General features: G+C 45.7%; 1 protein-coding gene across 1 annotated transcript in view; it reads left to right on the top strand.

Moving 5' to 3' along the window:
- The window catches only part of LOC142577943 (uncharacterized), a 70,196-nt gene that overhangs the window by 37,894 nt on the left and 17,679 nt on the right, over positions 1 to 14,623 (top strand). Inside the window, exon 2 of the mRNA XM_075687380.1 lies at positions 13,914 to 13,964. Within this exon, the coding sequence (XP_075543495.1) occupies positions 13,931 to 13,964 (34 nt within the window). The 5' untranslated portion in view covers positions 13,914 to 13,930. The remainder of the gene's footprint in view (positions 1 to 13,913; positions 13,965 to 14,623) is intronic.

Here is a 14,623-nt window from a genome sequence, read left to right as displayed (position 1 = left end):
AGATTTCGCAGAATGTATGACGTACGCATAAATTTTGCTCACACTCTTGCATAATTTTCTACCATGATTGCTTATATATTTGCATCAATGAATAACTTGACCTGCATTGTCACATCAATGGTTATTTCTTTCTACCGCTCAGCTGGGAGGCGCTGGTTTTACTCTCGGCCATGGCGGCTGCATTAGAAAGAGGCAAAGTTAAAATGCTCGTCTATCGTGTCCTTGGCGCGCATTAAAGAAAACCGCGCTTTGAGACTAAACCTGGAACACCGTACTAGAGAACCTTAAAAATTGAGTGCGCAATCTCGAAACGTTAACTGAATAGCTTTAATTTTTACAAAATCACTCCTGAAATCAGCGGCCTTCTCATAGTGTGAAAAAACAGGTTGTATTCAAATCCTATTCAGGAAGAGGATCTCAGTCACTGTTGTACGGGATACTAGCTGAGTCCTTCCTGGCACGACTCCCGTAGCTAGTGGCGATGTGGAAGCAACCAAGTTAAATGTTTTTTTTTCGCTGTGTTAAGCCTTCATTACATAGCTGCGCGAATTGCACTGCCATGTCCAATGTTTTTCGCCAGTACTCTGCAACAGGTTCTAAGCGTACAATAAGTGCCATGTTCTATTGTACTAAAGAAAGATACTCAATTGACACTTCTATATGTGAAACTTTATGAAAAACAAGCGAAGCTTGCGTATGTAGCCGACTTGACTCCCTGCTCGGCAGATCAATTACTTTGCATTCGTCCGCCTTGCATCCTGCCATACAATACTGAAATAATTTTGCAGGAGATGTTATTGCCGGGCACGATGCCAGAGAATCTTGCATAAACACAGAAATTGTTCTGGACATCCATTGTATAGTGGTGCATGGTTTCTTGTTTGCATTTGCTGCTAAATTTGCGGCATGCTGGAGTAATGTAGGTTCGCAGTTACCTACTTCTGTTTTCACTTGTGCAAGATGAAAAATAATTTTGCATAACCACCTTGTGTGTTAACGTATTGTTTGTTTAGCAGTGTTGTCTGTATGTAGTATTGCAAAGTTAACATGTGTGTTCCGCATTATACGATTTCCCTACGTAGACACCTTCCCTGAGTGTTCTGTTGAGGAACTGATAAATATTTGAATGAAAAATAAACAAACAAACATAGGAATCACCTGAAGCTGATATAATAAGGCTTAACACCACCTTTAACAAGCTGGAGGCGGGGATTCAGTTCGCTCAGAACGCGGTAAAGGTAGGGTGGCCAATAGTCCAGAATTTAGCGGCACAGCCCCGACTTGAGTACCAAGGTTGACTAAGTCGGGACTACCAATGCTCCAACTTTTGTTTTTACCACTCAAAAACTGAATTGGGTTCATAAACCGGATATTTTTTTGGTAATGTATGATAACTCAGTTCACATTCGTGTCTTTTGTCTTGCATTGCAGTGTGATAAGCAAAAAGGTCCTGGTTGGATTCCAGCGGCGTTTACGAGATGGCCAAGCATATTAATTTCACGGCGACCGAAATGGCACTTCGAGGAGTTTAGCTGGAGGTCAGGCCTGCGAAACGCGGAGAGTATGGTTGTGAGGCACCGTAGGTGATCGGCTCAAAGTACGGCCAAAACACAATCACATCGTCGAGGTAACACAGGCATGTAGACCACTTCAAGCCGCGCAAGAGAGTCCATCATGCGCTCGAATGTAGCTGGCGCATTGCATAATCCAAAGGGCATGACTTTAAGTTGGTAAAGACCGTCCGGTGTGACGAAGGCGGTTTTCTCGTGGTTCATCTCATCGACGCTAATCCGCCAATAGCCGGAGAGGAGGTGAATTAATGAAAAGTATTGGGATCCGTGAAGGCAGTCAATAGCGTAATCAGTGCGAGGCAGAGGATAAACATCCTTCTTTGTTGTCCGGTTGAGGTGACGGTAATCAACGCAGAAGGGCCACGAGTTATCTTTTTTCTTTACTAAGACAACCGGTGATGCCCACGGGCTACTGGAATGTTCAATAATGTCCTAGTCCATCATCCTGTCTATCTCTTTCTGTAGGATGGCCCTTCCTGTTGCGGACACACGATATGGCCGCCTATGAATGGGGTTGGCGTCACCGGTGTTGATGCGATGCGTGACAACAGATGCCTGGCCAAGTGGACGGTCGTCCAAATCAAAGATATCCCGATAAGATGACAGGAGGTGACGAAGAGCTGTTGTTTGCTCGGAAGCAAGGTGAGGGGCGATCATAGAAACATCGTGCGCAGGCGTCGAGTATGAAGGAATGGGTGACAAAGGTCCGTTCGTACTGAGGAAGGATTCCGAGGTCAAAAAAGAAATCTTATATTCTTCCAAAGGAGTGATATGCGCTACGGCGATACCGTGTGGCAGCACATGCGACGAAAATCCATAAATAAGGATGGGCACGTGAGCGGAGCTCATGCGGATCCGGATTAAGGTGCTCGATAGGGCAATATTACGCGACAAAACCACGTCAGTAAGCGGCAACAGGACGTAATCGCCATCAGGTACGGGAGGACAGGGCGTCAGGAGGACAATTGTAGCCGCCTGTGGAGACAGCCTTGCAAATTCAGCAGAACATAAGTGTTGTGAAGCACAAGTGGTTGCGTCGGCAGGAAGCGGCATAACGAACTGTACAGAACCTGCGGAGCAGTCAACTTGGACAGAGTGTTTCGAAAGGAAGTCGAGGCCGAGAATTAGGTCGTGTGGACAGCGTTCAAGGACGATAAATAGAACAACGGTATATTGGCCCCCAATGGTCACACGTGCTGTGCACATTCCAAGGACAGCTGACGTACTCCCATCGGGGACTGGCACAGTGCACGGTACGGCAGGTGTCAGAGCCTTTTTGAGCTTTCGGCGGAGAGCAGCGCTCATAACTGAAAGCTGCGCTCTTCTATCAACGAGAGATCTAACAGGAACGCCATCAACTTCAATGTTTTGTAGGTTTCCACATGTAGGCAGGGTCAACAGAGGATTTGTGGGCCGGGTCGGAGTTGCAGCTTCATCTGCGAAAGTTGCACCGCCTAGTTTCCCGAAGCGAAGCGACCGATTGCAGAAGGGGACGAAGAGCGGCGAACGAGAGGCGAACGGGACCTACGACCTTGCGGAGATGGGGAACGGCTGGATCTTGGTGGAACAGCGTCGGCGGTGACGTTCCTAGTCGGCCTATAGGACGAGAAAGTACGATTGTCTGTTACTTGGCGGAAGTGACTCGGTGACGACCTCCGAGGAGGCGACGAGCAGTGGTTGCGGCAATGACTGTGATGTGTCCAATAGCGGAACACTTAAAACAGATGGGTTTATCATCCGCTATGCGGCAGTCAGCTGGGTTGCGACGGAGTGGCGGAAAGCTTTGCGTCTGGGAGCGGGCGGTGGAAGAAATTTGGTAGGTGTTTGTATGGCGGACCGAGCAGAGAGATGGAATGCCCAAACTTGCTATTTCCTCCCGAACGACCGCTTTTATGAGGGAGCTAGCGGGTACGCTTTCCCGACAGTCTGAACGAACTGGAGCCTGGGCCACGGCCTTAAGCTCACGACGAACGATGCGCGTTATTTCTTCCGGTCCTGTGGGATAAACGAACCGCGGTGGGTCTTCGCAAGAAGATGTCGCGGCGGTATTGGGCAATCGGTCAAAAGTTTGAGCGACGCGGCGACCCTTCGCTTGTTCGAAGTGCCGGCACTCCTTTATAATTGCATCCACAGTGGCACAATCCTTACACATCAGGAGATTGAAGGCATCGTCTGCAATACCTTTCAATATATGACCAATCTTGTCTGCCTCGGTCATGTTGTCATCAGCCTTGCGACAGAGGGCCAGCACACCCTGTAGGCACACGACATAGGATTCTATGGACGTCTGAGGGCGGCACGCAAGTTCTTTTTTTGCTGCCAGCTGACGACCGACAGGTCTGCCAAACAGGTCTCGCGTTTTTTCTTTGCAGACATCCCAGCTCGTTAGGTCAGCTTCATGTGTGTCGTACCATTGCTTCGCAGTTCCCCTCAGATAAAATATCAAGTTTGCTAGCATCATTGTTGGATCCCACCTGTTGTTGTCGCACACTCGCTCATACATCGTAAGCCAATCCTCGACGTCGGCGTTGTCCGTGCCACAAAATGTCCCCGGGTTCCGCGGATGAGTGAGGATGACCGTTGGCACGGGCTGCCGAGGCGTTGTCGCTTGCGTCGGTTGATTTGCCATTGTGGCGGCAGGTAGATGACGTCCGCTGCGAAGTTCCGTGGTTGTACCGTGCACCTTTCATCAAAATGTTGCGGGAAGAAAGCAGGCCCACGAGTGTAAAATAACGCATATTTACAAATGGCTTATATGGCGTTCAGGCAGCTGCCGGACTTCGTCTTCCTCTAGTCAAAATCAACTTCTTCCTTCACTTCACCGTAGCAATATGTTCCTTTTTTTTCTGCAGGCAAGTAGTGTCTCATCATCATCATCATCAGCCTGGTTACGCCCACTGCAGGGCAAAGGCCTCTCCCATACTTCTCCAACAACCCCGGTCATGTGTAGTGTCTACAATCCTTTAACCATTATCCTTACCATTTGTATTGTACTATTAATTTGTAATCGTATTACACGAATGCGCTTGATGTTCTGTATTTGCCCCGACTTTAATGACTCTAAAGGTGCGTGGCTATTGCATAAATAAATAAATAAGTAACTAAATAAATAAATAAATAAAATATTTTTATGCGTTAAGTGTGCAGCATAATCAATTGATCAAGGAAAGACAAGGCGAAGGCTTGCTCATTAGGCCAGGTACGAAGTAGTAAAACATAGAAGAGACTTGTAAGAAGGAGATATGAATAAGCGTGTGCTAAGAAAGAAAGAAAGGAAGAAATAAATAAATAAATAAATAAACAAACAAACAAAGAAAGAAAGAAGGGTGTGGCTGGGAGTAGCCGACTTAATAACGGGTAGTGATAGCAAGGGGCAAAATACCGAATGATGGGACTGAATTACAAGTGACAATAATGAGCTCATCAAGTCGGGCCAATTGACATTAGCATAAATACGATTTTGCAAAACTTGTTGCTGGGCTATTTGGTTCATGACTGAAAAACAAAGGTTACATTTGGCGCCCGCGAATTCGTTATGGTTGGCGCCTGTTGGTATCTCAATTCGTACTCGTCGGCTTAGCGCTGTAAACTCATTCGCAGGAAGTAAAAATGCGATCATAGAGGATCTAGACTGATGTACCAATTACAACGGCTATCTAAGACAAGAAATGTGTGAGGAACAAAACCTTGTAGTAGTCAAGGGCGCAATAACAAAGAACTATTCCAAACTTTTGTATTCCAATTCTGCAATCAGCCCTCCGCGACTGATCAAAAAACTTTTTTCAACCCTTCCCTCACTTCTTGTGCATGTCACGCCACTTCACAAAAACCATGATAGCTCACCAGCTGATATGACGTGTACACACTGATTATGCATGATTTGACCGAAAAAAAAGAAAAAAAATGTTATTTCTGAAGCGACGCCACAAAACCGCAAAAGCTCACCGCGTCCAAGTGATGTGTAAGCGTTAAAGACGCAATAATATGCCGAACAAAAATGAATTTTCTTCTGAATACCCACAGGCTACTCTGTACTGAAAGGAATAAAAGATGGCCACCGCCGATCGCTTAGCCACTGGCTACTCGCAAATGCCGGAGAGCATGGGTTTATTTGCGTGCAATAAAACTTTTTGCATGGCCGCGTAACGTTTTCGACCACATTCGGCACGTTTAAGGCCTCGTTCTGCCAACTCTCCTTTGCTGAGGATCTGTTTTAGCATCGCTCTTAGGCTTCTGTTGCATGCCGACGCGACTGTCGACGAATCACCGTAAGCTAAGTAAGGGAAAGCGGGCCAATCGCAGATGCCGGCATTACCCTCTTCATCCGGTTATCAATTCATAGTGCAGTGGCTCGGGCCCATCGAATCCCTCTCCACTTCAGCGTGCTCCTCGCCTATTCTGAGCCAATTACGATAAGACAAGCCGCTCACTGTAGGCAATGTAATTCGTTTTTCAAGCAAACAAAAGTGACCTCCTATGAACGAGGAGAGCGTTTGATTGGTCTGTCGGAACAACCCAGCGGGTGACCGCCCGATGCCTGCGTCGATGGAAGACGATGGATGAATAAAGGAAAAGACAGCTCCGGCACCGATGCTCAACGTGTCTAACTTTGCAATATCAGAAAGCTAGAAATTCCCGACCTGAACTTACAGCAAACGGATACTTCAAAATATTGAAAACGAAATATCAGAGATTCCAAAAGCTATAGAGCAGAAAGCGATGTCATTTCCTGCAACAGCCTCGAACTACAGGGAGCTACTAGACGCCATGCACGATGACTTAACAAGCGCAAGGGTAGAACATTCTATTTGTGGAATACATTTGTATCGGAGCTGTAGCTATCGCCCTATTGTTTCCCGTTCATATTTCACTGTTCAAACATCAGACAAACAGCCACATTCTATTTACCCGTGCAGGTTTGACACATAAAAAGAACCTGTACTGGGCAACGTAATACAATAGTATGAACCTCGTGTTCGCCACTGCTAAAAATTTGCAGTCGCAGTCTCTTGCGTTCAATGTATACTCATAAAAGGGGCTGATATCGTGGATACGCCGTTTCTGCTAGTGCCGAAAATAATGAGGCCAGGCATACTCGTCATACTTGCCATCGTGGCACCGATTGCAGGAGTCAGCGGTTTCGGTGCATTTTTGGGTGTGTATTGCTACTTCCGGTTTTGCACTGTAGTTGCGTAATGAAACTTTCAAACAGAAGCATGCAGCATTCCCCGCTTTCAGCAAAACATAAAAAACTCAAAGGCATTGCCTGCGCCAACGTACAAAGTGTGCCGTATGGGATGGTGGGGACTGTGGCTTCTTTTGCTGCGTTTACCTGCCTAGAGACATGAGAATAATATTTTATGAAGGTCCATGGGAGTGGCTGGTAAAGGATTGCTTCGGAAGTCACAATGAAAACATCAGAATAATGTTACCAAGTACCAGACTCAGTACTGATATACGTTTACTGAAACAAGAATGAATTTGTCGATTATTTCATGGCACACAGTCTGCAGCAGTAGTACATGTATCACGTTAAGTTTCTAGCGTAAGCTGATTTTTTGAGTACTATATTAGGAAATACCTTTTTAATGATCACAAAAAGTTTTTAGAAATTTTATTAACAATAATGTCAGCGGTTCTTGCACAAATTGAGCAGTCCAGCGTTGGTGCCAGCGGTGGTCACAAAAGGCTATCGTAATATCAAAAATTTAGTATATGTGTCCGAATCGGAAAATACAAATCGCCATGCTACTCACAATGGATCAAAAGCATTCTAGAGCTAACATGCCCGATAAACATTTCCAACGGCAAAATCTCTTTGCCCTAATATATAACAATATGTTCTCGCAAACTTTCTTGAGCTTAAAGCACATCGAGCGGTACGTTTTTGTCGCTACTATCACAGGACTGACTCCATCAATCGAAATCCACGCCTAAATTCTGTCACTGCTCTATTTCTCACCGTTTCCGAAACGCCGATTTTATCACCCACTACAAAGCATTTAGGGACAGCGATAATCTTCATGCAGCAGCATCTTTAGTCAATAAATGGGCACTGCGAATTTTAAAGCGAAGCTTTCTGTGCCTCTTCCGTTTTTCCGAGCGCTGCCGCTGCTCCTTCTGCGGTCTTGCTTCTGCATGCCACGGGGTTTCAAGCAACACCACCACATGGCGCTCGCCTCTGCGAATTCCCGCCGGCACCACCGCGGCGGAGTTTCACGCTTTGCGCTTATTGCAAATGCTGTGCTTGCTTGCCTGGTGACAAAAATGCACGGAGGGGGCAGTGGAGGTCGCGGGAAGGGCTGTGATAATGCAAACAATACAGTCGTCCATACCCTGACGAGATCACTTGGAGCTGGCGTGTCAACCGCGATTCGGGAAACGTTGTTCGGGCAACCCCACTTCTACGGTTTGTCACTCGACGTCAAGAAAAACGAGAAAACTACACATCTTAGAAAAAGTGTGCATGCTGGTTATGCCTGAATAGGCCTGAGAAAAGAAATTCTTGAGCAATTCCTCTCTGTATTTGTGGATAACCAGCGAAGTTGCCTCACACACGACGCAGAGGTGACACAGAATTTTGGAAAAAGGTACGAACTCATTTATTGTCTTTATCAGTTGTCATGGTGACGTGAGGTACGCATACACATTTATTTTCCTAATCAGGGATGATTATTTGTCTTGATCGGTAGGCCTTTACTATATGGACGTGACGGTGATGATGATGGCCGTGGGGTCGCTATGGTACACCATGATCGGCTCAGGTACACCTTGGACATGTTTTTAGTAAAATCTGTACATGGCCGGTGGGTAGCGGTGCGCTTAGCGCAATTGGGCACATGAACAGAAAGCACTGCAATACATAATGCGTAAACAACTTCCTGTACGATCTCGAGATGTCAATTTTGAAATCACCAACGGTGGCCATGAGCGTGGTCTTATCACCCCTGGCCCATTCTGGATGTGTTGACAAAAGTATTTAGACATGGCGCTTGGGTGTACTAGGGCGGTTGTTGGGTTAGTTGGTAATTTATGATCAAAAACAACGTACAGCGCGAAGGACAAGGACAGCGACAGACGACATACACAGCGCTGTGTATGTCGTCTGTCGCTGTCCTTGTCCTTCGCGCTGTACGTTATTTTTGATCACGCTTGGGCGCTGGATTGGGAAGAATTGGGGATAAAAGTTAATGGAGAATACCTTAGTAACTTGCGATTCGCTGATGATATTGCCTTGCTTAGAAACTCAGGGGACCAATTGCAATGCATGCTCACTGACCTGGAGAGGCAAAGCAGAAGAGTGGGTCTAAAAATTAATATGCAGAAAACTAAAGTAATGCTTAACAGTCTCGGGAGAGAACAGCAATTTACAATAGGCAGCGAGGCACTGGAAGTCGTAAGGGAATACATCTACTTAGGGCAGGTAGTGACGGCGGATCCGGATCATGAGACGGAAATAATCAGAAGAATAAGAATGGGCTGGAGTGCGTTTGGCAGGCATTCCCAAATCATGAACAGCAGGTTGCCGTTATCCCTCAAGAGAAAAGTATATAATAGCTGTGTCTTACCAGTACTCACCTACGGGGCAGAAACCTGGAGGCTTACGAAAAGGGTTCTACTCAAATTGAGGACGACACAACGAGCTATGGAAAGGAGAATGATAGGTGTAACGTTAAGGGATAAGAAAAGAGCAGATTGGGTGAGGGAGCAAACGCGAGTTGATGACATCTTAGTTGAAATCAAGAAAAAGCAATGGGCATGGGCAGGACATGTAATGAGGAGGGAAGATAACCGATGGTCATTAAGGGTTACGGACTGGATCCCAAGGGAAGGGAAGCGTAGCAGGGGGCGGCAGAAAGTTAGGTGGGCGGATGAGATTAAGAAGTTTGCAGGGACGGCATGGCCACAATTAGTACATGACCGGGGTTGTTGGAGAAGTATGGGAGAGGCCTTTGCCCTGCAGTGGGCGTAACTAGGCTGATGATGATGATGATGATGATGATGATGATGATGATGATGATGATGATGATGGGTGTACCCTGAGCTATGTACATAGTGCACACCATAAGTCCATCCGTTGTTCCAATGGCGCACACATTGGCACAGCCAGTGAGTATTATCTGGTGATGGGGCCAGGATGCGTGGCCTTCCCATAGCAACTTCAGAACATAACCGAAATACACTGCTCAGAGGTATACATTGCTTACGGGTGCATGAGCCATTGCTTACGGGGGTATGAGCATGATGAAAGTTTTCGACGCGGTGTTCTGTATGTTGTATGCGTGATTAGAAAGAATGTAGGCACTTCTCGCTTCACTTTGCTACGCGCTTGTAGCCTCTGCATTAAGGGGCTACCAGACATTCAATTCTTTAATTACTTATATAGGTATGAGTGCCTACGGGGGTATGAGCCATTGATGATATATTTTGTCGACGCACACGAGAGGGAGAGGTATTTATTACAATAGAAAAGCTCAGAGGTCAGCCTGAATCAATGTTCAGACCTGCTACTCGGCGTTGGTGGGAGGGAAAAGGGCGTAGAAGGAAAGAATAGAGAATACGTTGATTATGAGGACAAAGATGGTGGGGAAAACCTTGCACGCTCCAAGACTCTTCAAAGTCCCTTGTCCAGTCCGCTCTCATACAAAAATTTGTTGAGACCCTTTAGAATATCAGGGTGATGACGAGGATCAGAGGACGGTCCCAATAGAATATTTTCAGTTAGTGGTCCAACGACAAATTTGGACAAGATGTCAGTCAGCGATTTTCTCCGTACATAAATTCGCGGGCAGACGCACAACAGGTGTTCTGTCGTCTCAGGATTTTTTCTTGGCGCACACGAAAAATACACTGAATCCTCCCGATGTACAGCTTCGCAGTAAAATAATTATTTCCGATACCAAATTTTTTTCCCATTAGCCCTCCGTTATTGGCTAGAAGTCTATTCTTGAGCCGACTTCACCTGTTTATGGAAGATATTAAGGTGCCTTCCGTGGTTTTGCTCTAAATCATGGCAGTGGTGAATAATCTGGTGTGCCTCGTCAGTTCTTGAACTGGCATCACGGAGGTAGCCGGTCGACGAATCCAAGGCGGCGCAAAACTTGTTTTCAAAAGGCAGTGTTAGGTCATGGTTACTAAGATGATAAAGTGTTAAAATGCCTTCATTGCGCAAGGTGCCAGTCCTGGTCGTCTCTGCGGTAACATACAGGGAAATAATTTCATTAGCGATTTGCTGAATCGTTCAGTGAGGCCCTGTAAGATTGCGGCTGCTAACACACATAAACAAGTCTTTTGCAGTGCTGGAGCGACACGGGTCATTGATAACTCTGGAAAAGGAGTAGTGGCCGTGGTCAGTGAACAGTTGGCGAGTGGCACAATTAAAAAGGAATTGCTTAAATTCTCGGGTGTTATCTGCTGAAACCATGGTATGATTATGTGGCACGCTGTAGTTGCAAGGCACGCTGTAGAGACTCCGGTAGGATTTGGACTACCTAGGCGTCTTTAACGCGCACCTAAACCTATGCACTTTCTTATGAAGCTGTAAAACTTTGATGCACCCCCCCCCCTTATCTAATGCCTTCGGGCAGTTAAGGTGGAAGAAATGAAATGATATGAGATGAAATGGAATGTATAGCAGCATTTATTTTGTAGAAGTAGGACCCTAATACTAGTTTTCGAAATAGTGCCGTTGTGATAGCAACCGCTCCATGTATTTCCTGCTGCTGTCAGTCTCCGAAAAGTGAGAAAAGATTTTGCGGCAAAGTCTTTCTCAAAGAATATTCCGTTCTTGAGACAAGCTGCACTTAGATTGTTATTGATGGAGTGTAAGCTTGAAAGGTAGGGGTTGTGCTTTGGGTCTGTGAGTGTGAGTGTCGGTGAGCACCAGAAGCACTCGTGTAATCTCGGCTAGGGTCTTCGTCACATTCTTCAACGTCCGACGGAAAAGCAGGGGCGAGTCTGCTTCACGAGGATTTCTTCAGAAGTGTCATTGGATTTGTTCTGACGTGCTTCAAGAGCGCACACTTCCTTCACCTCCTAGCGATACAAGTTCAAGGTTTCAGCAATGTGCCACGGCCAGCTGATTGGAAACGCGAAGGGAGATGGCACACCAACATCGCTGCATATCCAGCTTCAAAAACGTGCCATCAGGGGCTCCCCTATTTTCTTTCATCCTTGTTTACAATTAATGTGGCTTGGAATGGAGAGCGAAACTACGGTTGAAATGCATTAGCGTCCCAAGACAACAAAGGCCAATGGATCCTCTGATCTGTGAATGAAGATCTCCACGCACTCAAAAGTAGCCGCTTCAATTAGTTCTTGGCCTAGCATTCTGCTGACCTCCATTTGAAAGACGTGGTGCTAAGCTTAAGATACGCGGTATGGCAACCGGTGGATCGGATCGGCGTCGCTATTGTTTACGTTGTGCTTGACTGCTCAGGCTTAGTATAAGGGACGGTTGCGAAGTTAAGACGCGTTCTTTTATGAGGCAAAGAGTCAAAGAGCGTGACAGCTTCGTAATGCGAAAGCCCGGACACGGCTTTCTTTATTTTTCAATTCTGGAGATGTATCTAGGGCCACATCCGTGGTACTAACTTGTAATGACTGAGGCATTAGGTTACTTCACATCAGAATACCAAGCTGCGTTACTTTATGAGAAGTATAACCCTCGAATATGTTCTCCCACTTGTAACGTATACGTTTCTTTTTCTCCTTACTACCAAGGTAAGGGAATTGACTGTTTAAACTACCCATTCTGTGCTCAGTTTCGGTAGGTCGGCAGTTGCCTAATGTGTGATTAACAGCCCCATGCACTTCCCAGCCGTAGCATGATTGGAAGTACCAACTTGTGAAATCTATATCTAAATTTATTATTATGGGTTTACAGCGAAGCTATATAGTGGTAGTATTCCGCGTATTTTTCTTCTTCGTCAACAAAAACGATGATCATCGATGGCTTATACCCCCATAAGGCCGAGGCTACAAGCACTCATAAAAGAGCTGCGAACAGTGCAGACATTCATTGGCAACACCCATACTACATACAGAACAGCATACGTCTCTATGAAGAATAAGTTCAAAAGAAGCATCCGAGCCACGTAATTCATGATTAGATGCTCATGTTAACAATGCTAAGCACGTAGCGCTCCCCGCAAATGCGCCCCGTTAAAGATTACTGTTGAGCAAGTGGCGGCGGTGACGCCAGCTTTCGACGTGGGGTATGACGTCCCTAGCATTTCGTGTATAAAATAACCAGCCTAGCATCAGATTTCAACGCCCGTGCAGCACCGCTATGGGCTGTGGCGTTCTGCTAAACGAACGATTATTCCCGATACTACCACTACTGTAACATAACACTACTGCAATTACTGTTAAGCCATAAAACACAGCAAACCACCCTCAGCAGTTGTAGTTGTGGTTTTCCAAAGCTTCGCTGCTCATCCACCTTCACAGTGTGGAATGGCTCATTTTTGTTTATCTCCCTATAGTAGCCAACTGACAGGCTCTGTTCTACAATTAGGATTTTACAAGTCAGGCTCTCAAAGTTACCCTAAACATTTGCAAAGGAGCGTTTGGCCTTAACGTTTCCTCCTATACGATCACCCTTCCACCTATTGCTCGGCAGTACACCTAAACTGCCTATGCAGCTATATCTATATTTGTTTGACAATCATACGTTGTGGAACGTCCGAAGCACTGTGGTTTTGAATTCATATGTGCTGTCAGTGTGGCTGGCGACAGCTTCGGTATATGGCAGTGAAGGTAATTCGGGCCGCATGCGGTTTCCACTTCTTAAAGCCGCTTAAGAAGATACCTTGCCTAAATTGCATTTTTGCTGTAGTAATCGTAGAATCTTCTATATAGTCCGACAGGTAAATTGCAGCACTCTCCCATGCTCGCACTTCACTCACTCGAGCTAGTCAAATAATGTGAATACGAGAAATATGTGTGTTGTGTGTCGGCTAAATGATAAATTTTCGCTCAGCAGACGCATTTGCGCTTAATCATACATGTGTTTAGTATTGTCGAGTCACTTTCCAACTCATGTGCTAACAAGAGAATTGTTTTGCTGCATGAGGAGACAAATAGTGGGGAAAGATATTTTTCTGCATAATTACACCAAATATTTTGAAGTTCTCTGAGGTTAAATTATTTGGGGGAGCATTTCTAATAAGCAATAAGCTCGATCGGAGCATCCATATTTGTCGATATTGAGGAACCTATCTGAGCCCTCCTGTCTTCTGAAGATTAAATAGGGCACTATGTTCTTACATTAAAAGGGTCACACCTATTTGAAGAGAACTGTTAAGCACAGATGTCATTTTTTTTCTCTACATACTCCAGGAAGGTTGGTGTTAAGAATGCCGGCCATGCTGAGGCCCTTGTCCAAGGCTGGTGAGTACATGTTTTTTCTGTATTTGAGAAAACAATCTCCACGTGAGGCGTGCAGGGAAACGACTCTGTTAACGTTTCGTGCGATTGTCCAAAAAATAGTGATCAACATCAACCAACATCATCATCTACATCTGCCTATTCATGTGCACGGCAGGACCCTTGCTGAGCTTAAGAAATAACGCTTTTTCCTACCCTAAAGCGTTCTTCCGCCCTTGGTTGCTACTTATCTTCGCAGTATAGCTGGCCTTAAAATATGCTTGGGAACTCCCTGATATGATTAAACCGCATAATTTTCTGTTGTCTTCGAATGCATTTCCATTCTCTCGGCATCCGTGCCACAACTCATAGAAACCGCGGTTTATGCGCCCTGCGCAAAACATGGCCCTCCCAGCTCCATTTTTTTCTCTTATAGAGTGAACTTGAATAGCCATTGCCCCCATTTGAACTTTATTCCACCATGCTGCCTTCCTGTCTCCTAGCGTTACGAGTAATATCCTGTGTTCCCTGGGTGGTTTTGTAGCCCCTACATACTTCTCAAGCTCATTTCTCGACCTCCAAGCTTCTCCCTCATTAATAGCAAGCTTAGAAACTCGCTCATTCTACAGTTCATTTCAGGCGTAGTCGTAAGTTGCCACGATGATTTTGTAATGCCTGACGAT

The sequence above is a fragment of the Dermacentor variabilis genome, chromosome 4 (genome assembly GCF_050947875.1).
Source record: "Dermacentor variabilis isolate Ectoservices chromosome 4, ASM5094787v1, whole genome shotgun sequence".
NCBI lineage: Eukaryota > Metazoa > Arthropoda > Arachnida > Ixodida > Ixodidae > Dermacentor > Dermacentor variabilis.
Note: the sequence above shows the minus strand (reverse complement) of the source record. Positions and strands in the feature narration are given on the sequence as shown.